Source organism: Pogoniulus pusillus, chromosome 21 (genome assembly GCF_015220805.1).
Source record: "Pogoniulus pusillus isolate bPogPus1 chromosome 21, bPogPus1.pri, whole genome shotgun sequence".
NCBI classification, from domain to species: domain Eukaryota; kingdom Metazoa; phylum Chordata; class Aves; order Piciformes; family Lybiidae; genus Pogoniulus; species Pogoniulus pusillus.
In genome coordinates this window covers 10,587,147-10,615,096 of record NC_087284.1, presented here as the reverse complement: position 1 = coordinate 10,615,096, position 27,950 = coordinate 10,587,147, and the positions used below count along the sequence as shown (strand labels likewise).

At 49.8% G+C, this 27,950-nt stretch overlaps 1 protein-coding gene and 1 long non-coding RNA gene across 5 annotated transcripts; one reads left to right on the top strand and one right to left on the bottom strand.

Annotated features, from left to right (window-relative positions):
* Window positions 1–292: 292 nt before the first annotated feature.
* On the bottom strand, window positions 293–3,100 carry LOC135184802 (uncharacterized). The gene is made up of 2 exons (XR_010306183.1): window positions 2,784–3,100; window positions 293–2,318 (listed from the first exon to the last, which is right to left on the bottom strand). It is a non-coding gene; the product is annotated as an uncharacterized LOC135184802 (long non-coding RNA).
* TFAP2A (transcription factor AP-2 alpha) lies at window positions 2,978–23,813 on the top strand. 4 transcript variants are annotated; one of them, XM_064160895.1, is made up of 8 exons: window positions 2,978–3,130; window positions 11,251–11,308; window positions 11,410–11,685; window positions 14,708–14,759; window positions 16,133–16,364; window positions 17,344–17,462; window positions 19,797–19,938; window positions 21,360–23,813. In XM_064160895.1, exons 1-8 carry the CDS (start codon window positions 3,057–3,059, stop codon window positions 21,646–21,648), a joined length of 1,242 nt encoding a protein of 413 aa, XP_064016965.1. In that variant the 5' UTR covers window positions 2,978–3,056; the 3' UTR covers window positions 21,649–23,813. The 4 variants fall into 4 exon arrangements, with proteins under 4 accessions (XP_064016965.1, XP_064016963.1, XP_064016962.1 ...); XM_064160893.1 differs by having other exon boundaries at window positions 2,992–3,130; window positions 11,251–11,685; XM_064160892.1 differs by lacking the exon at window positions 2,978–3,130 and adding an exon at window positions 6,247–6,424 and having other exon boundaries at window positions 11,251–11,685.
* Window positions 23,814–27,950: the final 4,137 nt, after the last annotated feature.

The window sequence follows — 27,950 nt, the reverse complement described above, 5'->3', positions numbered from 1 at the left end:
TCTCCCCCGATGCTGGAGCTCAGCCTGCCAAGAGGACGGGGGACGGTCCCTCCTGGTTCCCGCCCCGACCCAGCCGGGGAGCCAGACCACCCCGTGTCCTCGGGACAGTGTGGAGCTGCACCTCTGCCATGGCTCTGGATGGGCTGCAAGGAACCCAATGGGCACTGGCAGGAATTTGTTTCGAAGTAAAAGTACAGCCGTTCATGTGAGAGCGAGACGGTCGAAACCAAGCCCGCGCTGAGCATCTCCCCAAACTGGCAACGATGGGGAAAGAAGAAGGGAAAAGTAATATCGGGAGGAATAACCAACCCTGAACTCTCCGGGAGCCGGGCTTACCCGCCGCCCTTGCGCAGCAAGAAGAGAGAAGAGTCTGGATGGCAGCTGGGGGCCGGGCAGGTGCGGATATTCCCAGCTCACGGGATACAGGCACCTGGCAGTAACTCGGGCTGGCTGGGGAAAACGGACGCACGGCAGGGGAAAGCACCCGAAGAGCTGGGAAGAAATTCGTGAAGGGGTTTAGCCAAAGGGCTGCTGCTGTGGAGGAGAAGGGGAGCAGGCAAGGGCTTTGTCCCGTCTGCTTCCCGCGCTGTGACATACGGGGAGGTACCCGGCGGGTCCATCACAAATCAGAGGGGATGGAGCTGCTCGGTGACTCTCTCCGATCCACCTGCCAAAATCAATGCCGAACTGTCAACCAGGCGGTGTGAGAAAGAGGGAGGAGGAAGTGGGGGGAAAAAAGGCTGCGTGTGCCTTTGCTTTAAAAGAGACTGTTTTGTCTGGGGACACAAGTTTCCTCAGCCTCATCTTCCCTTCTCACGCGGAGGAGACAGGCGGCAGGGCAGGCAGGACGAGGAAGACACCCAGAGCTGGCACCTCAGGGGTGGCAGTAACCTAGGGTGTGGTGGCTTTAGCCACCTTCAAGTGCCGGTTTTGCCCGGAAGGCTGCCGACAGAACGAGTCTTCTAAACGGCCGGGCCAGGGAAGCCGAATTAGCCCCCAAAGTGCGGTTACCAAACGCCCTAGGGAGGAAAAAAGGAGCACCTCACAATCCCGGGGGCTCTACAGCACGCCCAGCCCATGCCCTTCGCCCTTAGGCTAAAAAACAAACCAAACCCAAAAACCACCCAAAAAAGCGTAGGGGCGAGCCCAAGGCTGGTCCGTAGCCCCAAATCCACGGCTCCCGGTCCGCAGGCGAGGTGCTGAGGCCGCCTGTCTGCCAGGTTCCACGGGGTAGAGCTTGGTCCTGAAGGGGGAAATTTAACCCTGCATGGGGAGCGACAGGAGCAGGGAAGATTCCACCGAGAGCATAGCAGAAGCGTGGCGCTCAGATTTACTGGGAGCGAAATCACCGAAGGCCAGCTTCGCATCGGATGAATCCCCTGAACAGTAAATAAATAAATGGATAAAGAAATGTTTTTAAAAGTCGTTATGGGACTAAAATTGCCGCCTCCTGGAGAGGGCAGAGTGGAGGGCAGGGGAAAAAGAAGTAAGCGACAGAGTCCCGGCGCCACGAAATCTGTGTATCTCCTCCATCCCTCTCCCGTTTCGCATGGGGCTGTCTTTGCTCCGGTTCTTCCCTGAGCAGAAGCTTCCCCGAGACCCGGGTAGGGGGTGTGTAGGGAAGGGGCAGGGCTGGATAATTAAATTCCGGTGCCCAGCTAATTGCTGTAATTTGACGCTAACTGTACACCGCGGGCAGGCGCTGAGAGCGGCGGGACGAAGCGTGGCTCGCATGGCCCATTGACCCCGCTGCTGCGCTTCGGGAACCGCCGGTGTCCGCGGAAGGGGCTCGGTCTTCACCGACCTCATCTCGCTGCGGTGAGAGGCGGGGAAGCGGAGCCCCGCAGGAATCCAGGCGTCGACTGTCTGCGGGTACCGGCTCTCGCTTCTTGCTTCCCCCCGGACCTCCCTTCTGAAAGTTCCTTGTCCCCAAGATCTATATAAGTGGGGCGTTCTCCTTACTGCAGGCTGAGCTGGGTCTAGCACGCCAGGACGCGGCACAGCACGACCTCCTAAGTGAGGGATAACGCGCCCCTGCTTTTAGAAAGCCTTAAAATGGCCCACACCTGGGACACGATGCCACGTTCGCCTGCCTCCGAACTGCGAAGTGTTTCCTGTGCAACTGCAAAGTGGAAAATTAATTTTGCGGAGCGACTCTCCTTAAAATCCTGTCGCTGGAGGGCTGCTCCCGTCTTCCGCTCCCTCTGCGCCCAGCCTCTGGAGATGAGGCAGAGGTCGTGCTCCCTCTTTTTCGGGGTGTGAAACCGGAGCTGTGCTACACCGCGGCAACTTTCCGGGACACTTGGGCACTTCGGTCCCTGAGGGGAAAAAACCCAAACATGGGCGGGGATAAGGATTGCGGACACCGAGAGGTCCAAGGGCCACAGATTGTCACAAGACAGCTTCCCCCGGGGGACAGCAGCGTTCCTCACCCGTACAGCCCAACGGGACAGAGCCACCATGGGTGCCACAGCCTATGAAGAGCTGTCTGCATTTGGTGAAGGGGAACTCCCTCCTGGGCTCTCCTGGCCACTTGCAGCCATGTTACCCATTTGGGCTACTTCAGTTGTTGTTGTTACTATTACAACTACGATTCTCTGACAACTCGCCCCTGAGGAAACCTGCCAACCTCCTCCTGTGGAGGCTGAGGATGGAGGGGGGGTGTCCCCAACCCCACCAGGGACACTGGGGCTAGCAGAGCTGCCCGCTGCTAGGGGTTTGAGGACAGAGGGAATCAGTAAAGTGGGCAGCAGCCCGACGGCTACAGACGGCCCGGGGCATACCCGAGAGGCTCACAGAGGGCGGAGTGGCTTTGGTCGTGGCACTGCACCAGGGGTCCTTGGGGTCGAGGTCGGGGCCGGAGCTAGGGCCAGGGCCGGTGTTGGTGCCGGAGCTGGGGGGCGGGGGGGAAGGCAGCGCGGGGGCAGCGCGGAAGCAGCGCGCAGGCGCAGGCAGGGAGCACCCAGCTCTTTATGGCCAGGTGAGAGAGTCCCGGCTCAGGTAAGGGGAGGATTTACCCAGAGGCGTCCCGGGAGGGTGGTTTGCCGTTTCAGTCCATGACCGGCAAGGACCTGGGGACACAAAGCCTGCAGCCGGGATGTCTATCCTTGCCAAAATGGGGGACTGGCAGGTAAGGCGACCCTCACGCCCTGAGGACTGGGTGGGAGGCGAGGGTGTTTTATTGTTATTTTGGGACGAGAGGCAGGGCTGGAACAAGGGATGGTGACAGGCCGGGAGCGAGTCGGACGAGCCACAGTGATTTGGGGTTTTTTGGCTGCTGGTGTTGGGAGATGTCGCCAGTTTACCGGTGTGGCCCAGCTGCAACAGGTAGAAAGCGGCGGGTCGGGGCTGGGAGCGCGGCGAGGGCTGTTCCGTCGACAGTGGGGCTGTCCCGGTCGGGGGCTGAGCTGGCGGGCAGTGCGGGCCGGTGAAGGACTGTGTGTGCCCGCCCGTCGTCCCTCTGTCCGCGTCCGGTGCCTGCCGGCCCGCCGCCGAGCCTCGAGGCTGCGCTCGGAGCTCCCTGGGGCCCCATGTGGGACAGGGCCCAGAGCTAAGCACCGCGGAAGGGCTTAGGAGGGCTGAAACCTTGCTGGGTGTTCCTGCCCGACCCCATTTCGTGTCAAAATAACGCAGACGGATCCCGGTCGGTGGTAGATACACCGGGAGCGTCTGTGCAAATCGCTTCCGCGGGGAATGATGAGCCGAAGGGAAAAGTAAAATCCACCTGGCGGGGGAATAAATGCGGCCGGGCAGGGCTTCGCCCAGGCCCATGGACACAGGATGGGGGACCCCACCCACACCACGGACGAGCCGACACGTGTGGAGGAGCAAAGACGATTCCCAAAATGGGAAGACATTGGGGAAACCCTGCAGCACCCTGATGTCCGTACACTCCATCGGGATCGCCGCCATTCGCTTTTGGATAGAAAGGGAAGCACCGTCCCGTTGGAACACCTGGGGGTTTATTACTGAAAACGAGGAGGTGTTTCTCCCAGGACAGTCCAGTTCAAGTTGGGAGCTTGCCCCTCCTTTGTTTTGTCTCCCTCCCCCCGTTTTACTCGCAACTTTTAAAGTCTTTTGACTTAGTTTTTCTCTAGGCTGCCTTATTTATTTTTTTTAAGGTAACAATGAGTTGTAAGGGGGCGGAGGGGGGGAGGGAGAGGCAAGAAAATGCATTTAACAAAAAGATCTTAATAATTTTTTACAGTTTCAACTGGAGTTTATCAGCTCACTGCAGAGAAACGATCAAAAGAGGATTTAAATATGGTTTTGGTAGTTGTTGTTGGGTTTTGGTTCATTTTTTTTCCCCCGCACTGAACTCAAATCCGATCAAATCTGATGTAATCGCCCTTACGGGCTATCTGTCTTGAAATCTCTTCCCGATTTTTTCCTATACCCCGGCCCTCGTCACTCCTCCTTCCCAGTGCTGGGAGCCCCCCACCGCCAGCCGCGCCGTGGCTGGCTAGAGGGGCTGCACCAGGAGGACCCGCCGCGGGGCTCTCGGGAGCCGCCTCCCGCTGCCCTCTGCGGGGCTCCAGGGGAAAACAGTTCCCTCCTCCCCCCAGCACCCCATCCCGCGGGTGAGGGGGAGGAGAGACAATAGCCGGGTCTTTGCCGCAAGGGAGTCCCGAGTGGCCGCGTTTGGGAGGTTGTCCCGAGTGGGAAACTCTCCGAAATGGCTGGCCGCTAAGGGTCCATGGGCCCCTTCACTACCCTCCTCCCCTCCCCTTTTTTTCTCATCCCCTTCCTCGTGTCCGTCCCCGGGGCATTAACTAGGCTTAATCTGCCAGCTCCATTTGAACCTCAATAGGAGTAAAACCAACAATTTACTCTCCTGCCATTCGCAGACAAAAGAGCTGGTAAAAAAGAGCGTCGGACGGGGGATGGAAAGGGGAATGGAAAAAAAATATTATTAATAATAATGCGTTTGGGGCATGTAAATGTGCAGTATGTGAAAGAGCAGGCCCGGGAGCCTAGAGGCTTTGCCATCCTTCCAGGCCTGGGGATGTGTGTTCCAGGTCCACTCCCAGCCCCGAGGGCCCACCGTGGAGTGAATAGGCCCTTTGCTCCTGGAAGCGGGGCATCTTCTTCCAGCGTCGGGAGGTGAGCCTGGCAGGGTCTCTCAGGCTGACAGGGCAGGCTTTGAGGTTGGCATAGGGAAGTTTCAGGGAGCGGCAGGGCGGTCAGGCGATGCCTCCCCGCCCCCTTCATTCATCCTTAGCTCGGGGATGCCCAGCCTCGGGGGATGTCCGGGACACCCGCCCCACGGAGAAGACGATACCTCGGCGTTAGGAGCGGCATGGGATCCATGAGAGGGGGAAAATTAAGCTTTTCGGTGGATCAAGGCAGGGCGCCCGGGGAAATAAGGGTAGGAAATTAACACCACCACCCCACACGCCCCACTCAAGGAGGGCGGGCTGAGTGCTCGCTTAGCGGTACATTAAGCAAACGAAGCGCTCCACCTAAGAAAGTACCCAAATTTTATTATGGTCATTGTTTTATATCCCTTTGCTCAAGTGCTTGCAAAATATTTTTTCCCCTCTCTTATTCCCCTCCCTCCCCCCTTCCTGCTGTATTCCTATTAGCGCTTGTCCACTTCTATATGGGAGCTTATGTTGGGTCTGTTTGGATTTTGTTACTACTTTGGAAGACCAAGTAGTCAGCAGAGCAGAGAGGAACGAAAGGACCTTTTCAAATCTGCACTCGAAAAGAAGAAAAATCAAATCCAATTCAGAGGGCAGGCAATAGAAGCCTCCACAGACAACAGTCTTAGAGAGAAAGACGTGGGTTTGTGTCTGCTCACTTTGGTGTTCTTGAAAATCACAAAGAAGAAAGACCAAAAAAAAGAAAAGGGGGAGAGAACCCCCAAAACAGGGGGTTGGTTTCTTGGGTAGCCCGAGATGAAGGGACAGGGATTTCTCTGGCCATTTTCCTCTCTGCCAGCCAGCAGGGCCCGGTTACCCCCACCCCAGCTCTCTTCCTCCCCAGGTTGGGGCTTCAGCGCGTTGGAGAAAATTTGTGTGTATGTGTGGGGTTTTGTTTGCTTTGGGTTGGTTGGTTGCTTGCTTTGGTTTGTTGATGTTTTGTTGTTGTTGTTGGGTTTGGTTTGGTTTTGGTTTTTTTTTTTGCTTGTGGGTCCTTTCTACCTGTGTCCATCGCTGCAGGTTGTTGTGCTGGCGAGCAATTGGGTTGTTGTTGATATGCTAATGAGGCGATTAGGCTGTGGGTAAAGAGCTGGAAAAGGGAAAAGTTTCTACCATTAGAGGGAGATCTCCGAGCGCGGACGGGAGAGCTCCAGAGCCTCCGCCAGCCCCGGCAACGCCACCGTAGGGAAAGGCAGGGAGAACCAAACCCTCTCTCCTCTCGCCAATCCATGAAAATGCTTTGGAAACTGACGGATAATATCAAATATGAGGAATGTGAGGTAAGCTCTTCTCCCACAACTGGGGTAAAACCCCGGCCCCGCAAGCTGCGAGCGGGAGCCTGCAGCATCTCTCCGTCCCTCAATTTCGTTTAGGGGAAAAAAAAAAAGAAAAAAAAAAGAGAGAAAAACCAACCAAACTAAACCCCCAACCGTACCAAAAATCTCAACAAAACTTCTGCTCCTTCGCCAGGCTTCCTGCAGGTGGAGAGGGGCTGGGGTCTTTTCCCCAGGAACTTCGGGGCCAGCGGAAAGCTGGCTTGGTCGGAAGTGCGTGAGGAAAGGCAAAGAGGATCCAGCAGCAGACTGGTCTATAGGTAGATTGTCCGTAGATAAGGCTCTGTAGGATGTTACACTCATCCATATGGATAGATGGATGGACGAATGAATGAATGAAAGGGCAAGGAGGCAAAAGGAAGATAATTTTCTTTACACGCCAGGTATCCAAGGCATCCCAATAAATTGGCTCAGGATGGACGCTTAATTTCAGTCTTTTTGATGTAGCTGCGGGTTGATGAATATCGAGCTGCCCAAATGTGTTGAGGGGGTCAGTTGCTGAGCTGAAATCACGGAGGTTGGGAGCCATGTTCCGTCCTAATTTTTAGGGCCACGCTCCCACGGCTTTGAGCCATAATATTTTAACAGCTTGGAGGGGGGAATTAAAAAAAGAAAAAAAAAATCCACCTAATCTTTTTTTGGAGCTGTTCAGGCAGAGATTGTGTGCACCATCTATGGAGCTTCGTCTGCATCCGTGCTCTTAGAGCGTATTTTGATCAGGGGAAGAAAAAAAAAAGGAGGGGGAAAAAAAAAAAAGATGCAAAGGAAGAGCGATGCCCAGGACCGGGTGCCTGGTTTCAGAGCAACGAATACTGTTGTCACTCGTTTTGCACAAGCTGCCCGTGCCAAGTGCGTTCCACTCGCGCAAATAAAGGACTCTACTTCTCAAATGAACGCAGTGATTTGGTCGCGACCCCGCTAGCCTCGCCGGAGCTTTGGCGACCTGCATGGCGGGGGTTGAAGGGTGGGGGGATGAGTGGAGAGGCACGCTCCCACTCGACCTTGCCGCTACTTTTGGGCGATGCTGTATCTTAGGAAAGGGACCGAAGACTCGACAGACTCGCCGCCGACTAAATAATTTGGTGGTTTAGTCCCGAATTGAGGAATTTGTGATAAAGCTGGCTCCGCGTTGAGGGAGCTGAGTTCTTGGATCCTATCGCTGCTGGATGCTTGATTTCTGGGAATGAGGTGTAAGGGTTGTTTTATTTATTTTACTACTATTTTGTATTCGGAAAAAAAAAAGAGTATATATAATTCCACAGCTGGATGCCGAGAGGAAAGCATGTCTCTTCCCCCTCTCCCTCCCTTTCCAGGATCCTTATTCAAGTGCGCACATGTGCGAGCGTGCAGATTTCACCGCAAATGGCTTTTGTTGCCCGTCTCTGATGGGACTTTGTACCGGAGTGGCTCCTGAACACGGAGAGAGCCGTGACCGCTCTACCGGAGCACACCGACTGCTGTTGTGCGTTCGTGCGCGGTTGGCTCGGCGGGTTTGTTCTCTCCTCGGGGGTGACTTGTATAAAGGATGGAAAAGAGGGTGGCTGTTCCCTGACGGGGATAGGACCTGCTTTTGAAAGAAAGGGGAAACAAAAAAAAAAAAAAAAAAGTCAAGCGGAATGCGATCCCGGGAATAGAAGTACGAGAAGCCGCTCTCGGTGACCAGAGGGCCGGGAGCGGGCGGAGGCTGCGGCGGGGCAGCGGCGGAGGAGAAACGGAGCGATGCCTGCTTGAGGGAGTTGTTTGGGACTTGCACAGCCAGTCCGACGGGTTGCGCCGGAGCCCCGGCTTGTCTGGGCCGGGAGAAGCCTCTTTTCCCGGCTCCCTCTTCACCCCCCCACCTCCTCCGCGTCTCTCCCGCCCTCTTTCCCTCCCCGCCTCGCTGCCTTTTCCCCTCGTTTTGGTTGTTTTTTTTTTTTTTACCCTTCATCCTCCAAAAGGGGGACTACGGGGAGCCCAGTGGATGCTCCTTGGGCTCTCCAGGCACCCCTCCCCCCTGCGCCCCTCTGCACCCCGGGCTTCTCGGTGCTGGAACCGGAGGAGGAGGAAGAAAAAGAGGGCTGACACCCAGAAGGGGAGACACCCAAAAAAAAAAAAAAAGCCTCCCAACTTTCCCAGACGATTTCCGGGACGCGGGGTACGGAGGCGAGCCGACTCGGCGCGGGGAGCCCCTCGGCGGGGCGCCGTCGAGGCATGGACGGAGCGGCGGCGGGCGGCCCCGCGGAGCCCACCCCGCGGAAAGGCGGCAGCGGGGCCGAGAGTGGCAAGAGCCAAGCGGGGAGCCAGCAGCCGCTCTTCACCCTGGGCTTTGAGGCCGGCTACGAGCAGCAGCCGCAGCCCGAGGTGCGCCCGAGAAGAACCGCGGGGCTGGGGGCCAGGGGGAAAGAGGCAAAGGGAGGGGAAGGGGAGAAAGGGAGGGCGGAGGTGTGTGGGGGGAGGGATTCCGCGCCCCCCTCCCTTCTCTTTCATGCCTGTCTCTCCCATCCCCAACCCCACAGCCACCGCCTCCCCCCCCCCCCCCCCCCAACCTCCTGGCTCCCACCCTCTCCCTCTCTCCGGATCTCTTTCTCTTTCACTTTTGCATGCCCTGCAACCTTTTAAAATGTTGCCCCTTTCCTGTGATTCGTCAGACGCAGCAGCATGTGTCCCCTCTCTCTCTCTCTCCCGCTCCCTCTCTCTCCCTTTTTGTCTCCCTCTCCCTCTCCCCCATCTCTGATTAGATACACTGATTCTTCATTCAATGGACGTCATTTAGAACAGGCTCTGCCTTGAGTTGCCTTCTCGCTTCACGCTCGATTTCCAGCCATTCTTCCCTTATTAAGTGTTCGTGTAATATTAATAGTCATGAATATCTGCTATTAGGAGTCTCCAGGAAGGCAGCAGATCTGTTATTAGGAGCTCAAGTGAAGCAGCAGCTAAGTCAAAGGAGGAAAAAAAAAAGGGGACAGAGGGGGAAAAAAAAAAGGATTAAGAAACAAACACACACACGCTAAAAACCAACCCCACCAAAAAAAAAAACAACCAAAAAAAAAAAGGCGAAAAAGAACAACAAAAAAAAGGGGCAAAACCAAGCAGAAAAAAAAAAAAAAGAGGCACCAACAGAAAAACAAAACAAAACAAAAAACAACGAAGTTTGCCTCCTCCTTACACCACGCCAGGATAGAGAACTCGCCTTGGCAACACCCGATGAAGGGCTGCAGAGACCGGTGCAAGTTCTGATGGATTATCGTGGCTCGCCCGCGGTGCAGGAGCAGCCCCGGCGCCCCGGTCCCGCCGCCCGCTCCTAGCGCCGGGCTCCGGCCGCTCTCCCTCCGCACCCGCGGGGCTCCGCCGGAGGCTGAGCTCTCCGCTGGTTCCCTTTCCTCTGCCTTTTTTTTTTGTGTGTGTGGGTTTTTTTTCTTTTTTATTCCATTTTTTCCTGCCTTGACTTGTAACCCCCGACTCTTCGCAGATGTTAGTACACAGTTTTTCGGCTATGGTGAGTTGCTTCCCGTTTCTCTCGGAGTGGGTCTGTTGTGCTCTGGGTGTTGCTATTGTTGTCGGCGGTGGCGGTGGGGGTTTCGCACCCAGCTTTCCTAAGAGGTCTTTATTTTCCCTTCATTTCTATAAATTCAGCGGTTTACTTTGTTTCTTCCTTTTTTTTTCCTCCCCCCCCCATTCTCTCCTATTTTCTTTCTTTCCCCCTCCCCCCCCCTTTTTTTTTCGTATTGTTTTTTATCTGCTTCGAGCGAACGGCAAAGGCTATGCTTGGCCCCCACACCTTCCATTTCTGTCACCTGAAAACGGGATATTTTTCAGCTTTCTCTTTTTACCTTTATTTTGGGGGGGGGATCGTGGCTCTTTACCTTGAACCTTCCTCCGTGGAGGCCGTGTCTTTCTTCCCGAACATACCTGTGGGTTCTTCTGCCTGGGAATGGGCAGAGCCGTAGCGAAAAGCCCGTCGGTGCGGTGGAGCTCTCCCTGGCAGTCCGGCGCATTCCTCCGCTTTCCCGGCGCCTTGGCCCTCGCCAACCCCCATTCCACCTCTCTCCACCTCCCGCTCCGAAATCGCCCGTTGTAGCGACTGGGGAGCTACGCGGCTGCTCTCCCTTAGGAGGGGGATCGTGGTCATGTCGTCACCCCGAAATATTCGTAAAACTCGCGGGGGGAACAAGCGGTTTGTTTAGAGCCTTTTTCGGCGTTTTCTGGTAACAAAATGGCAGTGGGTTTGGGTTTTCCAGGGTTTTCTTGGGATGCATTATCGGTAATCCCAACGCTAACATTAGTCTCGGTTCTGTCCAGGACCAGTGAAGGGTGATTTGGGGTCGTGGTAGAATAATTATTTTAATGATGCCCGTTTACTAATTATTCTCTTATTTGCGGGAAATAACTTGCTCGGAAATACTGCGGCGCTACCAGTGGGGAATCCACGCTGCATCGCCGCAATGTTTTCTTAGTTATTATAGGCAGTTCTGTTATAATTATTGCTATTATCGCTGTTAACATTATCGCCGTTATTATTAGTAGTATTAATTTAAAAAGAAAGAGTGCTTCTTAATAGGGTGTGAAGAGAAAGCAGAGGGAGTTTCAGAAAACCCCAGCTCTACTCTTCTCCGCCTCGGAGCGGATGAATTGCCTGTCTTTGCTCGATAGCTAAAAATGTCCAGCTGATTTTAAGGACAAACAGTTTGATTTTTATCTTTGTTTTTCTTTTCTCCCCCCTCCCTTTTTCCATCCTCCTTCAATCTCTCTCCCCCCCACCCCCCACCCCCCTGCCCCCAACACGCACACCTCAGGAGCGCCACGACAGTACCAGCAACGGGACAGCCCGGCTACCCCAGCTGGGGACCGTGGGTCAGTCTCCCTACACCAGCGCCCCGCCGCTCTCCCACACCCCCAATGCCGACTTTCAGCCCCCCTACTTCCCCCCTCCTTACCAGCCCATCTACCCCCAGTCTCAGGACCCCTACTCCCACGTCAACGACCCGTACAGCCTCAACCCCCTCCATGCCCAGCCACAACCCCAGCATCCAGGATGGCCGGGACAGAGGCAAAGCCAGGAGACTGGGCTACTCCACACGCACCGGGGGTTGCCCCATCAGCTTTCGGGGCTCGACCCACGGAGGGACTACCGGCGACACGACGATCTACTGCACGCCCCGCACGGGCTGGGCTCTGGGCTGGCCGATCTACCCCTCCACTCCATCCCCCACGCCATCGAGGATGTGCCGGTAAGCCAACGGGGAACCCCGGGGCACGTTCGCCCCACTTCCCCCATCTTCCTCCCATCGGGAAAAGAGGAGGACCCACTTCCCCCCAACCCCCACCCCCCTAAAAAAAAAAACAAAAAAAGGGAGGAGGGAAGAAGAGCAACACCCCCTCCACTGGAAAGACGAAGCCCCCACCTAGAACAATAGGTTCTCGCAGCTTGTCCCTGCGCGATGCCTCCCTGATAACGCGCCCGCTAAAATCTAAATAAATCAAATTACTGTCATCGTTTAACAATATCTTTCCTTCTCAATGACAATAAGCTGTTACGATTGGAAGAATGTATAATATCACCACAGGGCCGTGCTTTTGGGGATTTCTGGCTGCCTTGGGAAAAACACGAGTCTGAAACGCGAGATCTCATTAAATGTCCTCCCAGGCAAATGTAAAAGGGGGGAAGGAAGAAGTTGGGGGGTGGGGGTTGGGGGGGCTGGAGGAGGGAGGAGAAAAGTGGGTGAAAGTGGTCTGAGAAGGAAAAGAAAAATATCGGTTTCCCGTGATTACAGAATTGGGATAACGACATCTGAAGTTGCAGGAGGATTCGGGCATATCCTCTTCTCTGAAGGAATTAATGGACAAATCAGGGGCGAGATATCTAAAAGACTGCTGCCTCCTTTTAGCGGTGCTGCAAAGGGATGACCTCATAAATCATTAGCTATAGGTTATCAAATTCCAGCCAGGGCTGCTACACCCTAGATTAAATTAAAGGTTGGGAGCCAATTGGAGGATGTGTTATTTGGGGGGGACGGGACCTAATTCTGTTATCGATAAATACAGCTTAAAGAAACGATTTCTAATTAAGCATGACATGAGCACAGGGGCTAGTTACCAAGCAAGCCGGGGCTATTGTTCGGTTAGAAAAGTGGCTTTATGCAGCGTGATGGGTCACAATGGAAGTTCATTTTTCTGTGTTTCTCCCAAAAAATGGAATTAGAACACGGCAATAAATTTATTAACCTCCCCCCCCCACACACACACCCTGCCACCCAAGAGCTCTAGTGTAGGGAATGAAGCCACTCGACTTGCAGGAGAGGAGGGAGCTGTGGTATCTGGATGTGATTTTTGTCTGAAATGCCATCCCAAATTACAGGATCAAATATTACAACAATATATTCGCTGACAGTTTAATGAGTACAGTTTCATGTTGCAGAGGAGAATGCTTGGGTGGAAGTACCTATTTTTGGGGGCCGTTTTGCAATCTTTTGTAAATTACACTCGGGGAAAATGGTGAATTTATTGCAGCCCTCATCTGGCTAAATTTCCAGCAGAAAATTGGGGGTTATGATTAGCAGTTTTACAGTGAGTGCGCACGCTTCCCAAAGTGGAGGGTTTAGTTAAGCAGTTGGGATCCATTAAAAAGCAGGTCGATCCTTTTAAACTTGATCTAAAAGAACATGGAGGCGACAGTGGGAATAAACTAATTTGTTGACCGCAAGCCCCTGATTGCTGCGGGAGGAACGGGACTCTAAAAGGTTCATGCTCCGTGGCCGTGGGGTGATTCGGGTGGGAGATCTGCTGATCCTCTGCAGATCTATGAATTAAAAACGTTGCTACACTTGGTGAAAAACAAATGCCATCTGGTTTAAATCCTTAAACCAGCCCAATTTGTTTTCCCTCTGTAAGACTGAATCAGCAGTCTGCATGAAGGAAAAGGCACAGAAATAAGAGGATGTATCATTTTAGGAGTATTTCATCTAGTTATGCCCCTTCAAAAAAAAAAATTATTTACAAGAATTTAGGTCGAGAAAGGGCAGCTTTGTATATTTCCAGTTGCTGCAGCACCTAATCTTTAATACAACTGATGGCTAAATATTTAAGAAAATCAAGTAGATGGTGAAAATTATTTAATCATAAGCATCTCAGTGGGATTTTTAAACGTAACAGTCCTCCCTGTATGGAATATGTGTAGAAATAACACAAATAAAAGTATTACGCCACACTACATTTACTTTATGGGTTTAGGGTGCATGCATAAAGGGATCATATTTCCCCATATAGTTAAAACACAAGAACTGCAGCAGTAGTCATTTCTGAACATTTCTCAATTTAATTATACTTAAATCCAGAAGCACTTTAGGCAAGTTACAAATGAGAGCGTGGAGTATAATAAAACCTGTAATAAAGCAACTTAGTACCATCCACCCGGAATCATTGAGATCAGGCACAATTAACAGGAGCATAAATCCAAGACAGAATGGAAAATGTTAGGAATCGGTATTATTGTTGGACAAAGACTAGAGGAGGAAGTAATAGTTTTTTAACTGGTAATGCCTGGGTTTGGGAACCATTGCGAAATCTTCTATCTCAGCAGTGCTGGTGTTAATTTGTAAACACAGCTAGACATTACATTGCCTGTCAATTGTTTTGGGTTTTGCCTTTTCGTCTTTTTTTTTTTTAATTTAAAAAATATTTAATTTTTTTTCTTTTTGAGGGAGGGTGTGTGTTAGAAAACAAAATTTTCATTTGCCTTTCTAATCACGTTGGGCCTCCGCTGCGCCAACCCCAGCTGTAGCTGCGGCCGCGGAACCTGCGAGGGGACAATAGTGGGGGAAGCCCGGGGGTACGTGGGGCCATCGCACTCCCACCCCCGCCTCGGCATCACACTGGTCCCAGCCCTTTTGTGCTGGTCCTCCCGCGGGCAGGGGAATGGCAGGGCCAGGGCTGCTTTCCGGGAAGGGAGGAGGCAGCAAGCCCCGGGGGCGTGGGGGGGGGTGGTAATTTGGTGGGTCTTTTTTTTTTCCGATTTTTTTTCCACGATTTCTTGGGGAATGGGGGAAGAACAACGAGGGATATGGTGTTTCTGCTATGAACTAAATCCCCCCAAATCCCATCTACCCTCCGCATCCACCACAGGATCAGTCGCTTCCCTCCCAGCAGCACGCCTGGAGAATAGGGGACACACAGACAACTTCTCCCACACCCCATCCCTCCCTGCCTTTTGTTGTGGTCGTACGTTTACATCCCTGCCTATTCCTTTTGTTGCAGCACGTAGAAGACCCCGGTATTAACATCCCAGATCAAACTGTAATTAAGAAAGGTAAGACCTTTCCTTGTGCATACCAAACATGTCGTCACAGGCTGGGGACTGCTCGCAGGGAGGACTTACCCGGCCTCCCCCTCCCCAAACTCCCCTTCCACCCCCAGCCCCAGGCTCCTTCCTCTGGCACTGTTGGCCAAAGTATTTGGGGACAGAGAAAGAAACCAAGACTCTTGTGGGTTGAAATCAACCCTCTGAACTGCCCAGATTTTGCCGGGTGTTTTAATTCTTGTTAAGGAGAGGGAAAAATATGAGCAGACGAGGGAGAAAAATCGAAGGTGGAACTTTAGTGTTTTAGCTGATGATTTGGTTTCAAGGTTTGCCCCATGCATGTGGCTGAGCAGTGGTGGTGTTTAATTGCTGGTAAATGGGAAGAGAGAGCGTCATTCTCTCCTCCGGGTTTTCTGATTTACATCTCGGCAGTGCTGAAGTGGGTTGTTGTAGAAGGGGCCAGATTCTGGAAGCTGGTGTCTATGGGTCAGGGTTGTTTGTTTTTTGCTGGCTTGCAACTGCTTGGAAGCTGGTCCTCGAACTGTGCGAAAATATTTCTGGGCGTGTTTGCACTCGGTTTTCTTTCTTTGGATGCGCGAAAGATTGGGGAAAGGTGGTACAGGGCGGTTTGCAAAGGGGCTTCTCAGTGGAATGTGCTCAGGTTTTACATTCGGATTGTGTTGGGAGTAGAAGTGGCAGGGCTGAACATTGTCACTTGCTCCTGCCTGCTCCGACGGGTGCCATGGCTTTGCAGCCGCCTGGAATTTGGGTACCCTGGAGCAAGGTGCTGAGCCGAGCCGGTCTCCTCCCTCATCCTTAATCGCTATACAGCCAGTGAAGTCAAACTTTCATTCCTTCCCCCTCACCCCGTCCGTAAAGCCTTTGTCACGTCAAATTAGATGTGCAAGGGATAAATCTTAAGAGATGCTCTTTCCAAGCCGACATGATAATTGGCTCTTTTATTAGTAATCTCAAGAGTTCGTTTAACTCCTGTTGTATCTATTAGCCTTCCCAGAGCTATTAATGTCACAAGTGATCTATCCAAAACGGGACAGAGCCCCCTGCTTCCTTGCACGAAGGGTAGACTGGAGGAGAAGGGGATGGCAAATGGTCCTCTTCCGGATGGGACGGGGCTTTATTTTGGGGAGCGACCAGACAGGGAAGCACACTCCCGGGGACGCGGTTGGGAGCTGCCGGGTTGTTCTTGTTTGAATGTCTTTGCTGCGGGATTAGGGCTGCCCGGTACTCCCCTCTGTCCCGTAGATGATGTGGGGGCTGGCCGCAATGAAGCGGTTCGGGTACTCGGTGGCGGCGGTGGCCTCTCCTTCCCCGGTTTCCCGCCCGTTCCTCACCCTCACCACCCTGCTCCTCCCTCCCTGCAGGCCCCGTGTCCCTCTCCAAGTCTAACAACAACGCCGTCTCCTCCATCCCCATCAACAAGGACACGCTCTTCGGCGGGGTAGTGAACCCCAACGAGGTCTTCTGCTCGGTGCCGGGCCGCCTCTCGCTGCTCAGCTCCACCTCCAAGTACAAGGTCACGGTGGCGGAAGTGCAGAGACGCCTCTCGCCTCCCGAGTGCCTCAACGCCTCCCTGCTGGGCGGAGTGTTACGGAGGTGAGGAGGCGGTGGGGGGAGCAAAGAAGGCAGGAGGCGGGGTGGCGGCGAATAACGCCCGTTAAAGCCGGGCCGCGCCGGGCGGGCGGGAGGAAGGAGGAGAAGGGAGCGGGTTCGCACGGTGCCTGCCGCTAGGGGGCGGGGCAGCGCCGTGAGGCGGCGGGAAGCGCGGGGGGGGCGGGTGTTGTAACCACGGCAACGCGCGGCCTTGTGTAGCCCTCCCCGAGCCGCCCTTCGGGGGTCCTGGGCCGTGTGTCGTCTGCCCCCCGGCCGCGCTGTCATAGCATGGCCACCCAAACATATATGCAAGCCCCAGGAGTGGGGAGGTTGGTGGTGGATACCCATAGTGGCACCACCGCCCTGGGCCTGCAGCTTCACCCAGGCAATTACACAGTGCCTGGGCAGGGAATAACATCCACGATTAATTAAGGCAGCTCCCACCTCCACGGCCTGGCTTGGTCCAGCTCTGCTGAAAACCTGTGTAGGGATAGGTGTGAGGGCAGCAGTGCTCCATGGCGGGTGGTAATAGAGGCTGCCAGCCTTACAGATTGGCCCACTCCTGTCACGCTGCCCTTGGGCTGTGGGGAGAAGCTTCCCCTTTCCTCTCTCCAACCATGGTCACGGTGCCATGGGAGCTCAGGTGGCTGCCTCAGGGGTCTAACTCTGGCCATGATGTGCCCAGAATTCCCAACCAGCTTGGGAGCTGATCCAGACCTTAGTGAGGGCCTTCATGCCCAGAGCTCCTCCCCAGTTTGCGGGCTGATTTGGACACCCGTCCAGAGCCCTCTCCCTGAGTTTCGGCTCTCAGAAACAGTCCTTCTTCAGCCCTGTAACACCACCAACACCCCCTCCCCACTCCACTGCCCCCCAGATTCCCTGCACTCCCCTCCGCGGAGAGGCAGTGTGCTGCCGTGGTGGGTGGGTGGGAACGATGCCCCCCTGGCAGCCGTGTTTCTCAGTGCTTTTCTGTGTGGAGCAGGGCGAAGTCTAAAAATGGAGGGAGATCGCTGAGGGAGAAACTGGACAAAATAGGATTAAACCTGCCAGCTGGGAGGCGTAAAGCTGCTAACGTTACCTTGCTGACGTCGCTTGTGGAGGGTAAGTGGCTGAAAGAGCTGGGAGGGCTTGGCTGCAAAATGTGCCTGTTGTCTTTGCCTGATGGGAGATGACTTGGTGTTGAGTTGGGATTTTTTCCCCTCAAAGCAGTGCTGCTTGCTGGCAGTGGGAAGGGTGAGTTGTGTTCTGTGCCTCAGAAGGAAAATGTTAATGGCGTGCCTTTGCTTCTTGTTTTAACCTGAAATGGGCTTGCATGAGTCTTGCATACCCAACATTGCATTCCACCATTTATTTAAGTCTCCAAGCTAGATGTTTTCAGGGTTCCATCTTACTCTCTCTGTCAAGTGAGTCATTCTGCCCAAGAGTACGTGGATCTCTTTGGGAGCAGCATGGGAAGGATCCCTGCAAATGGAGATTGTGGACTTAGCCCTGTGAGGGAGCCTTGAGTGTTGAGTTGAAAGTTACAGAGAGAAGAGGTTCTAAAGCTTGGCTGCTGTCCTTTTGCCACAGGTGGACTGCCAGGCAATTTTAAATGCCAGAAACTGCAGCTACTTTAAGTTGGTTCTTCCTCCCAGCCCACAGCCACATAGCAGTAAATCATTTAAGTTTTCTGACATCTGCATTTGAGAAATGCGTGACCATTACTTCCTGAATTAATTTGGGAATCCTTGACCTCAGCCATGAATTAACGGTGTCCTGAAAGCCTCAAGGTTGCACCGCCACCACCACCTCCTGCTCCCTTTTGGTTCTCATTTTCAGAACACGTTCCCTCGGTTATATCACTCTCCTCTGCTTTGCTTTGGCCAGAAAAGGTGCAACTTACTTTCAGTGCCTTGGGAGATGCCCCATGCTGTCAGAACCCAGAGATGGGAAGCTCAAGAGCTTGCTCAAGAGTCTTGTTTAGTTTTGAAGCAGCTGTTGTGTCACACTGACCGGCAGAAAGTAAAGCCCAAGGCCACTAAATAGATTGTCTTCTGTTCCCTTCGCTTAGGAGTTGGGCTGCATTTTAGAGTGGTTCAGTCTTCAAAGTGCATGTAAGTGCAGCTCGAGCTGTGCAGGTTTAACTTCAGTTTGGTTGTGTAGGAGGGAATTTGTGGCTTTGTTTTGTTGTCACTTCTCATTTTGAAAGAAATTATTTGCCTTCAAAGGGATGGGGAGAGAAATGCTGTGCAGTGCCAGGCTTCATGTCCTTAAATACCAGGGTTGGTGTGGATGCACTGTATCTGCACCGCATGGAAACGATGGTGTCTCTGTGGGTTTGGAAGGGCTTTGCAATCGCCTTGGCTTGCCATTATGATAAAATTCACGCTGGGAAAACTTACAGGAAGTCTAGATTTGGTAGATGCATAGCATTGTGATGTTAATGAATCCGGAGAAGGTTTTGTGGTAATCTGTTTTTCTGTTTGGCTTTCACATACGATGGCTTTAAAAGAATAATTGGGGGGGGGGGGGGGGGATGTGTGTTTGGGTAACAAGACCCACAAAACCTTAGGCCCAATCTCCAGATAACTTGGTAATGGGGGGCTGATTTTGGGGAGATGATGGTATAGACATTGCCCCGTGCTCCCAGACCTGTAGCGATGAGGCAGTTTGTCGGAGCACTGTTATTGTTTATGATCCGCTCCATTTTATGGAAACAAGCTCACTGGACTGAGGCTTTGAAGCTCTAATTGGCGCATGCGTTCTTCCGGAGCTGGAGCTAATGGCAGGAAGCCCTGCAGTAAAAACCAACTGGTTCAGGAAATTAAAACCAAAGATTTGAAAATCAACAAAACAGACAGACTTGCTGGAATGACCCTAAAATTCTCATGGCTAATCGTTTGGGGGTGAAGGTATAATTATAGGCGATCGAGTTAAATTTTAAACACTTAGCTGTTTAATGCGTTTTATTTAGGAGAGCTCTAGGAGTAATTATGAGCAATATTAATCATTGATGCAGCGCAAAAGAAATGTAGAGACGTGGCCGAGTCCAACAAACCCAGGGAACAGCTGTGAATGAAATGAAATGTAGGTAAATGGCTCTGTGTAGGTGAGAGTATTTAAGTCACGGCACACATTCCAGGTGGATGGAGCCTGCCTGTCTCAAAGTGTCTGTTAGTCAATCTAAACTTGACAAAAATTCTTATGCGAGGTTTCACTGGTCGCAATTGTCATGAAAGTAGGCATTTGCATTGCCCTCACTAAAGCAAAGAGAGCTCCTGCAAGATAAGGTGTGATTAGCATTTCTTACCTTTCTCAAAGGAAAAAAAAAGGCCCAGCCTTGGAGAAGAAAAGCCCGAGTAGAATGGACTGTTTGGGGTTTTTTTGTCCTAATGGCTTTTGGCCTCTGTGTACTGATGAGCTGTGTGTGTTTCCCTCCCATCCCCACCCGTGCAGGAGAAGCAGTACATCTCGCTAGAGATTTTGGGTACGTTTGTGAGACAGAATTTCCTGCCAAAGCAGTAGCTGAATTTCTCAACCGACAACATTCCGATCCAAACGAGCAAGTCACAAGAAAAAACATGCTTCTAGCTACAAAGTAAGACGTTTACCTTTCTGGCGTGTTGCTCAGAAGTGAGGGGAGGGCGACAGACATGGTTTGGGGGATTCCATTTGGGAGCATTTGCCGCAGAGCCATGGCTTTGTGAATTGTGAGGGGGTGTATTTGCCCTCCTGCTACAGGAGAACTCTGCAACCCAGCTTGGTTTCCATCATTCGGTTGGTACAGATTACCTTGAAAGCAAGTCATGAAAATTGTGGGTGGTTAATTCTTCACAGCCAAACATTTTCTGGACCTTTTCACTTCACTTAGCAGTTTAGGTAGAAGGCTCCCCATTGGCAGCAGAAGAAAACCGGCACATTAAATGGATTTCAGTTCGTTAAGGGTGTCAATGGGTTTTCCTGCTTCTTTCTCAGTGAATCCATGGATATTAAAAATATATTTTAAATTACAATCTGTAGGCAGTTAAAATGCTGGCGGAGTTTGTCGTTGGTGGGGGTGCCTCGACTTCCAGGTGGTGTGTGAAGAGAAAATGATTGTTTTGCTCTGTTTGCTGGAAATTAAAAGCGTTGTTTAGTAGCCCTTAATTACCAACTGAGGTGTCACCAAAGGGCACGGTGCCAGAGGGCACAGGCAGAAGATGGGAGCTGTGTTATGGCTGGAAGACATTATCAGGGGGGTTTAGAACACAAAACTGTTTCAACACGCCTCCAAGCTCTCTTGCTATAAGGCTGTGTGATTTCTCCAACTGTTTGTGCACCGAGTGGATGATATAACCTAACTTCTGCACTGTGCCCTCATATCCACTCTTCCCACCTACCTTGAAGGAAATTTCCAGAGCCCAGTTAGCGTCAGCCTTTGCCTTTGTGGGAAAGGTCCCTTTGGATTTGGAGATAGAGATGTACACATAGAAATGTTTCAGAACACCTTAATTTAAAGCCTCGATTCCCCTCTTGGCCCTCACTCTCCCCCATGCACAAGGCACGTTTTAGCCTTGCAAAGGACGAGGCCCATGCCTCTCTCCAGTTCCAAGACATGGATAAGTCCCCAAACCTCTCTCTTTGGATAGCACACCCCATCTATTGCTTTCTGCCTTGATGGGGAGCTTTAAAGTGCCTGTCTGCTCCAAAACCCACCTGGACAGGGATGTGTTTTTTGTGGGGGCTGTGGGAGGTGTATCTCTGCACCCGTTACTTATCTGTGTGTGTTGGCCATGCGAGGCAAAGGGAAGAGGATTGTGTATGGCAGGGAAGTGTGAGGATCTGGGGGAAGGATGTGTAGGGAGGAGAGGTGAGAGAGGGCACGTGTGCTCTGGGGCAGCAGCCCCCTTGATTCAGGGGCTTCTGTCACCTAGCAGGGAGCATGCAGGGGCTTTGCTGCCTCCAGTGATAGTTCATTTCTCTCCCTCTCTCTTTCCCCTGCCTCCCTCCCTCTGTCTCTCTGCTCCATTTGTGCCACAGACAGATCTGTAAAGAGTTCACCGACCTGCTGGCTCAGGACCGATCTCCCCTGGGTAACTCACGGCCCAACCCCATTTTGGAGCCGGGCATCCAGAGCTGCCTGACCCACTTCAACCTCATCTCGCACGGTTTCGGGAGCCCGGCGGTGTGCGCTGCCGTCACCGCCCTGCAGAACTATCTCACCGAGGCGCTCAAGGCCATGGACAAAATGTACCTCAGCAACAATCCCAACAGCCACACAGACAACAGCACCAAAAGCGGCGACAAAGAGGAGAAGCACCGAAAGTGAGGATTTCTGCCCCCTTACTCCTCTCCCTTCCCCCTCATAGCCCATCGATCCATTCATCTCCCTCCTCCCTCTCCCCGGCACCCAGCACCCCCAGGCTACAGCAACAGAATGAGCGTCCTTCTGCCAATCGCGTTCACTGACTCTGCGGGACTGCTCTGCCCTCTCCCCGCACCCCATCCCAGCATCCACATTTCCATTTGCTCCCTCTTAACTTGTCCCCCAATGTTCCTCCTGTGCCCGCTGCTGCCACCACCGTTTTTGCCCCAGTTTGGAGCCTAAAAGGAACAGTACAGGGGGACGGAGCCAGCAAAGTTAAAAAAAAAAAAGTTCTGTCTTGAGTTTGTGAACTTTTTTTTTAAAGATAAAACAAAATGAGGGGAAAAAAAACACAAAACAGAAAAACAAACAAACAAACAAAAAAGGACTTTTTTTTTTCTAAAAATAGATTAAAAATTTAAAAAAAAATCACAACCAAACAACAAACACACCAAAAAGAAGTAAATAATACTTAAAAAAAAGAAAGAAAATTCTATGAGCTTCACCGGACTGAATCACCACCTTCCCTTACATAAACTTCAGTTGAGATTGTAGCCATATTAAAAACCAGAGACAGGAAAAAAGAAAGAAAGAAAGACAGAAAGAAAGAAAGAAAGAAAGAAAGAAAGAAAGAAAGAAAGAAAGAAAGAAAGAAAGAAAGAGAGAGGAGGCAAACAGAAAAGGTACAACAGCAGCAGCCGCCGCAGCCACCAGAAGGAGAGGCAAAAAGGACTGATGACGTTGAATCAGTATTGTGAATAAACTTGAACACAAAACACAAGCAGTTCCATGTCATATCTTCAGTTGTAGAACTCTTTTTGGTTTTGTTTTGGTTTGTTTTTTGTTTTTTTTTTATTTCCTTCTCCTGTCCGAGGTAAACCAACCTGACTTGAACTTTCTATGGCAACACGATTCACGGTTATTATATAAGGGAATCAGTGTTCATGTATGTATATATTTATTTATGTGTAATTTAATGGGAATTGTAAATATGGTGAGTCTGTTTTAAGCCTTTTTTTTTTTATTATTATTATTTATCTGGTGATCTCGTTTACCTCTTGTTTAGTGGGTTTTAAAGCTTCCCCTCTTAGTTCATCACGTGGTTCATGGTACTTATTTAGATATCAGAGGTTTTTTGGGGGTTTTTCTCTGGGATTCATCATTTTTTAGCCCTGTTGTAGCATGTTAAAGGCGACAATGAAGCAGCTGAACAAAAGAAAAGAAAAACAAAGACACATGGATTTTTAAATTTTTTTTTTAAATATATAATTAGTATGACATTTAGTTTCTCATTGAAGATAAAATAAAGTGATGTTGGACCCTGGCAAGGTTTTTAAACATGTTAGTGGTTTTACAACCCTTATGTGTTGTGGCAAATGAAAGAAGAAGCGATTTTCATCCACTGTCCTTCTCCCGAAAGCACCATCAGATCAGAGCAATAAATTAATATTGTCTTTTAAAACAAGATTTAGCTTCTCTTTCCTCCCCCCCCTTTTTTTTTCCTTTCTCTCTCTCTCTCTTTTTTTTTTTCCCCTTTTCTTTGTTTTATTTTCTTTTCCAAAGAACTTCAAACACTCGGGACCACCTGGTATCCTGTATTTCCACTGGCCATATTGGAAGCAGTTCTAGTTGTATTGTATTGAGTTGTGCCGGCAGTAGTTTCCATGCCTATCAATGTATCATAGTCCTTTGTTGCCCAGATAAATAAATATTTGATACGCTTTATGTCGATTTTTTTATTCAGTGGCTGTCTTTACCCAGGCGTATTTTTGTTCTTGGCAGTATTTTTTATTCAGTATGGTTACAGTAATTGAGTTTAACTCTCCCTTGACAATTGCTCCTTGCAATAAGCAGCTGAACCCATTGTTTCCCTCAAGTCTAATAAAAACTTACTTTCAACTTGGAGTTCAGAGCAGGGTATCATTTAGATATTCCACTGAGTCTGTATTCAGACAAATGACACAATAAAGCACAATGTATTCTTTTGGATAAAAAATTGTCTGTACTACTAACAAAATGACACACTATCTTTTTCTTTAACCAAAACCTAATTTTATTTAAAAAAAAAAGAAAAACAAAAACAACAACAAAAAAAAAAGAAACGACAAAATAAAGTTTTATTTTATTTATGTTGACCTCTAGGTTTTTCTTTATGTTTGTGTAGAGTGTGCAGAATTATCAGCCTTAAAGAATTTTGTCCATCTCTAGTTGGCTTAATGGAGAGCAGAGATTAAAAACATGGTTATCTTGAGAAGGATGTTTTTAAAAGTGGTTTTCCAGCAAGTAGCAAGAAATTAGGTGGCATGAAAAAATATTGGTGAATTTTGAGCTGGGTGCTGTGCTGTTAAGAAGAGAGCAAACAAACATGTATTGGTGAATCCAAGCTGGGTGCTTTGCTGAGGAAAAAAAAAATGATCTATTGGTGAATCCAAGCTGGGTGCTCCCTTCCCCCCCTCCCCAGGAAAAAAAAAAACCCCGAGCTCCACAGTCGATGCCAACAAAATCATCTCACGGTTGTGAACTTTAGTGAAATCTTGCGGGAGGCAGATTATTTCTGATTGATGGGTCGTGTTTTAGTGGGATGCGCGGGTGCGAGTTTGGAAAGGACTGGGATTTGTGTCTGGGGTTTCTTCCTGTGGAAAATGGTGGTTTAATTGGGAAGTTTGCTCTAAAACCCCCCCAAATGGAGTGGGGGTCTGGAAAATGGGCTGTAAAAACATGTGAGAATTCTGACTTTGAATCTGTTTTCTTTAGCCCAGGGGGTAGGTGAAGGAAGGATCAGGCTGGATTATGTGATATCATAGGAAGAGAGGCTAATGCAGTTTCAAATGTAAAGGCATGTTAAGGAGATGGTCTCCTTTAAGTGCTGATGATATTTTGGTGGTGGTGGCTGACTCTTCTCTTTCCTTCCTTCCCTTCTCTGTCTTTTTTTTTTTTTTTCCCTTCCCTTTTTTTGCTCAGGCAGCAATTGAGGAGGTTAAGAGAGAGGTGTTTACAACAAAGCTGCAAAGAGAATTAACATTTGCTCATATATTTTGACGTTTGGTAGGGCTGGTGAAGCAAAGCATTAGATAAAGCCTAAGATGTTTCATTTTGCTTTGTTAATCTACTTATAGAAGGCAGTGGAAAATCAATCTTGCCAAGCAGAAAGAGAATTGGTGGAGTCTAAATTCTATTTTCCAGAGCCAGGCAGTTTATAAAAACGGCAAATAATTATTCCCTCCCCGCCCCCCCCCCATAAATTGAAAGTGGATCTTCCGAATGCAAAGCTGCAACTGTTTCAAAAGCAGTTATTTATTCTTTCTGAGAGAGAGACTGGTTAACTGCGAAGTAGATGTAACAAAATAATGAGGTGAATGAACCCTAACTGTACATATTCTTGACATAAATGAAATGCGCAGCGTTGTAGCAGGTGAAGTGAAGCATTGTCTATCAGGGCTGTTTTTCTTGGCTGCATCTCAGATTGCGTGTGGGATCCTAACCCCAGGCACAATAGCGTTCATAAACAGCGATACGTCGCTGCTCTTTCTGCAGCAGCACATAAATACTCATTTTTTAAACGAAAACAATCTTATTAAACACCATTCATTCATATCTTGGATTTACAGAAGGCTTGTTACTTTTCGAAACCTTGTGCCCCAATGTGATCATTTTAGGCTGGGGGATGCAGTCTTATGCTGGAATGTTGTTAGGTCATAATAAATAATGTTTTAAAGATATAATTAGCCACTTTGTGCTAGGAGAATGCATTTTAAGTATCTCGCTGCTGCCTTTGCCAGCCACCAGAAACCAGAAATGAAATGACCTTGCCCAGATTCCTTTATTGCTGTTATTTCTAAGGAAGGATTTTGCAGGCGATCATGAAAATCAGCCTGGCTTTTAGCTCAGCCCCTTCTACTGTGACCAACGTGCAGCTCCTAAAACGTGCTAATTACTTGAGCGTTCTTTGGATGCGCTTGAAACACTGAAATCAAGGCACAGCAGTGAAATTCTAGGTCATGATTTTTGTAGACTAAACAAAAAATCTGCTGTTATTTTGTTTTGCCCCCTCTTGACTAGCTGAAAGGAGGTTGAGCTGAACATTAAAGCCTGGGTTGCCACACCGGGCTAATTCCTACATGTGAACCAAAATGCAGCTCGGTGTGCTCTTTTCACCAGGAAGAAGGACAGCCCTCCCTTTTTTTTTTTTTGTGCTGTAATTTACCCCACCCTCCCCCCCCAAAAAAAAAAAATCGAATATTAATATAATTTGAGATTTAACTGGTGGAACAGCCATCAGGACAGCAATGCCCCGCAGCTGAAATAATATTTAAAATAGAAGGGATTTGACATTTGAGAAGTCAGTGGCTTGAAATACCCAGTTGTACTTAGCTAATTCAGTCCTTAACCTCTGGTTTCAAATAAATCAATTACAGTCGATTCCACTTCAGTTCAGAAGTGCATGAGGTTTTTAGTTAATTGAATACATTTTATTCACTCGCTAGGAGTATTCATTTATCTAGACCCTTACATTTAAAGGCGATTTCTTTATTGTCCATGATAAATTTGACTGTGTAATCAGATCAGCTCCTTGTTTGTTTACTCGTCTTCTGCCTGGCATTTAAATTCCAGAATGTGCACTTCCCTTTCCCTCCTCAGTACGTGTGTGTCTCTGCCCGGACCAGATTCCCAGAATGTCAGCCCTTGTGTTCACAAAGTGGAGCTAAAATAACAAGCACCCTTCCAACCAGGAGCAATGGGGAGCTTGCCTCATCTAGTGACAGCAGAGTGATTGAAACCTGCTTGATAATCCACTGTGGAAGGTTGATAGTGTACAAAATATATGGTGCCTCTGATTCTGCCCTATGCATCTTTTCTGAAATGGAAGGCTGTGCCCCTCCTGGAAGCGGTTAACCTTTAGAGTGGAATTTGGAGCTGGCTCAGTGCTAGCAGGAGAGGATTTTTGTGGAGTGCTGGGCAGTGAAGTTCTGACACTGCTCCACTTTGTGCATGTATTGATATCTGCTCTACTTTGTGTGCGAGTTGTTTGCAGAATCCTGCTGGTGTTGCTTTGCTGTTTTGGGAAGGAAAGGGGTTAATTAGCATTGTTATCAATCACTAATGCTTGTCTAACGTGTTCAAAGAATAATCAAGTTAGGGGACTGCATGAAGCTAACATCTGCTTCATTCCAGCTAGAGATTTTTCTCTGTATCGTTCAGTGATTGGAAGTCCACGCTGGTTCAACACGCTCTCAGGACCATAAACCAGGGTTAGATCATTAGAAATCTAGAATGGAGGGGAAAGTGCAGTATAAATAACAAATGGCTTTGTTATTTGAGTTACAGGTGGACAAGCGCCCATGAACATGAGCAGGGATTACTAGAATGTGGTCCTCCTTTTTATCTCTCATATGGAGGAAAGAAAAAACCAGCCAGGCCTGGTTCTCAAATCCTTTATTCTACATCAGTTGCACTCTCTCTAATTGCAGCATTTGGTTTAGTAACTTCAAACTCCCCAAAATAAATCTTAAAGCATGCAGATAGAAACAGAGGAAAAGTTGAAGTTTTTAATGACTTATTCAGAGCCTTACTGATGTCAGGATAGCAAAATAGCCTCATTTCTCTTCTAGTTGAGATTTCTGGGCTTTTCTTGGGTGGCCAAAACAGATGATGCTTCAGCCAGGATAAATGTAAATCTAGTTTGTGATGGAGAGTGAAATTTGTGTCCTTGAACTATTACTCTTCTGTTCTGGTGCTGCAAAGGTGAAAGATCCGCAGTCTCTTATTCCCCCTTACAGCCACTGTGGTCATACCTTGCTGATGCTGAGTTCAACTTTGGTAGCCTGAAGTTGCCAAAATTTCTTTGCTAACTGAGGGAGCAGTTAGAGAACCTTCACTGAGTGAAGGCTGGGTGGAAATCAGACTGTTTCTGGTAAGGTAGAAGTGACTTATTGCTTCCTAGTGGTGCTTTTAGGCCTTGATTTTGCAAGGCAGGTGCCAGCATCCAAAGCCTGTGGTTTCTCTGTGTGGATATGTGAGATCTTCTTGAAACCAAGACTCTGATGTTATTTCAAGCTCCATGGTTGTTGTCCTGTGGAGCTCTCATGCTTTCAAACCAATGTAAGGGAAGAAATATATGCTCAGAAATCACATTGTGTTTGGAGCATGAAGGTGGAGGACTCTTAGACATGAAATGCAGGTCATTTCATCACATCATTCCTTGAGTGTGCATTGAAAACACAGACAGACATCCTAGTTTCTGTTGCTCTGCAGCATCTATGTGAAGA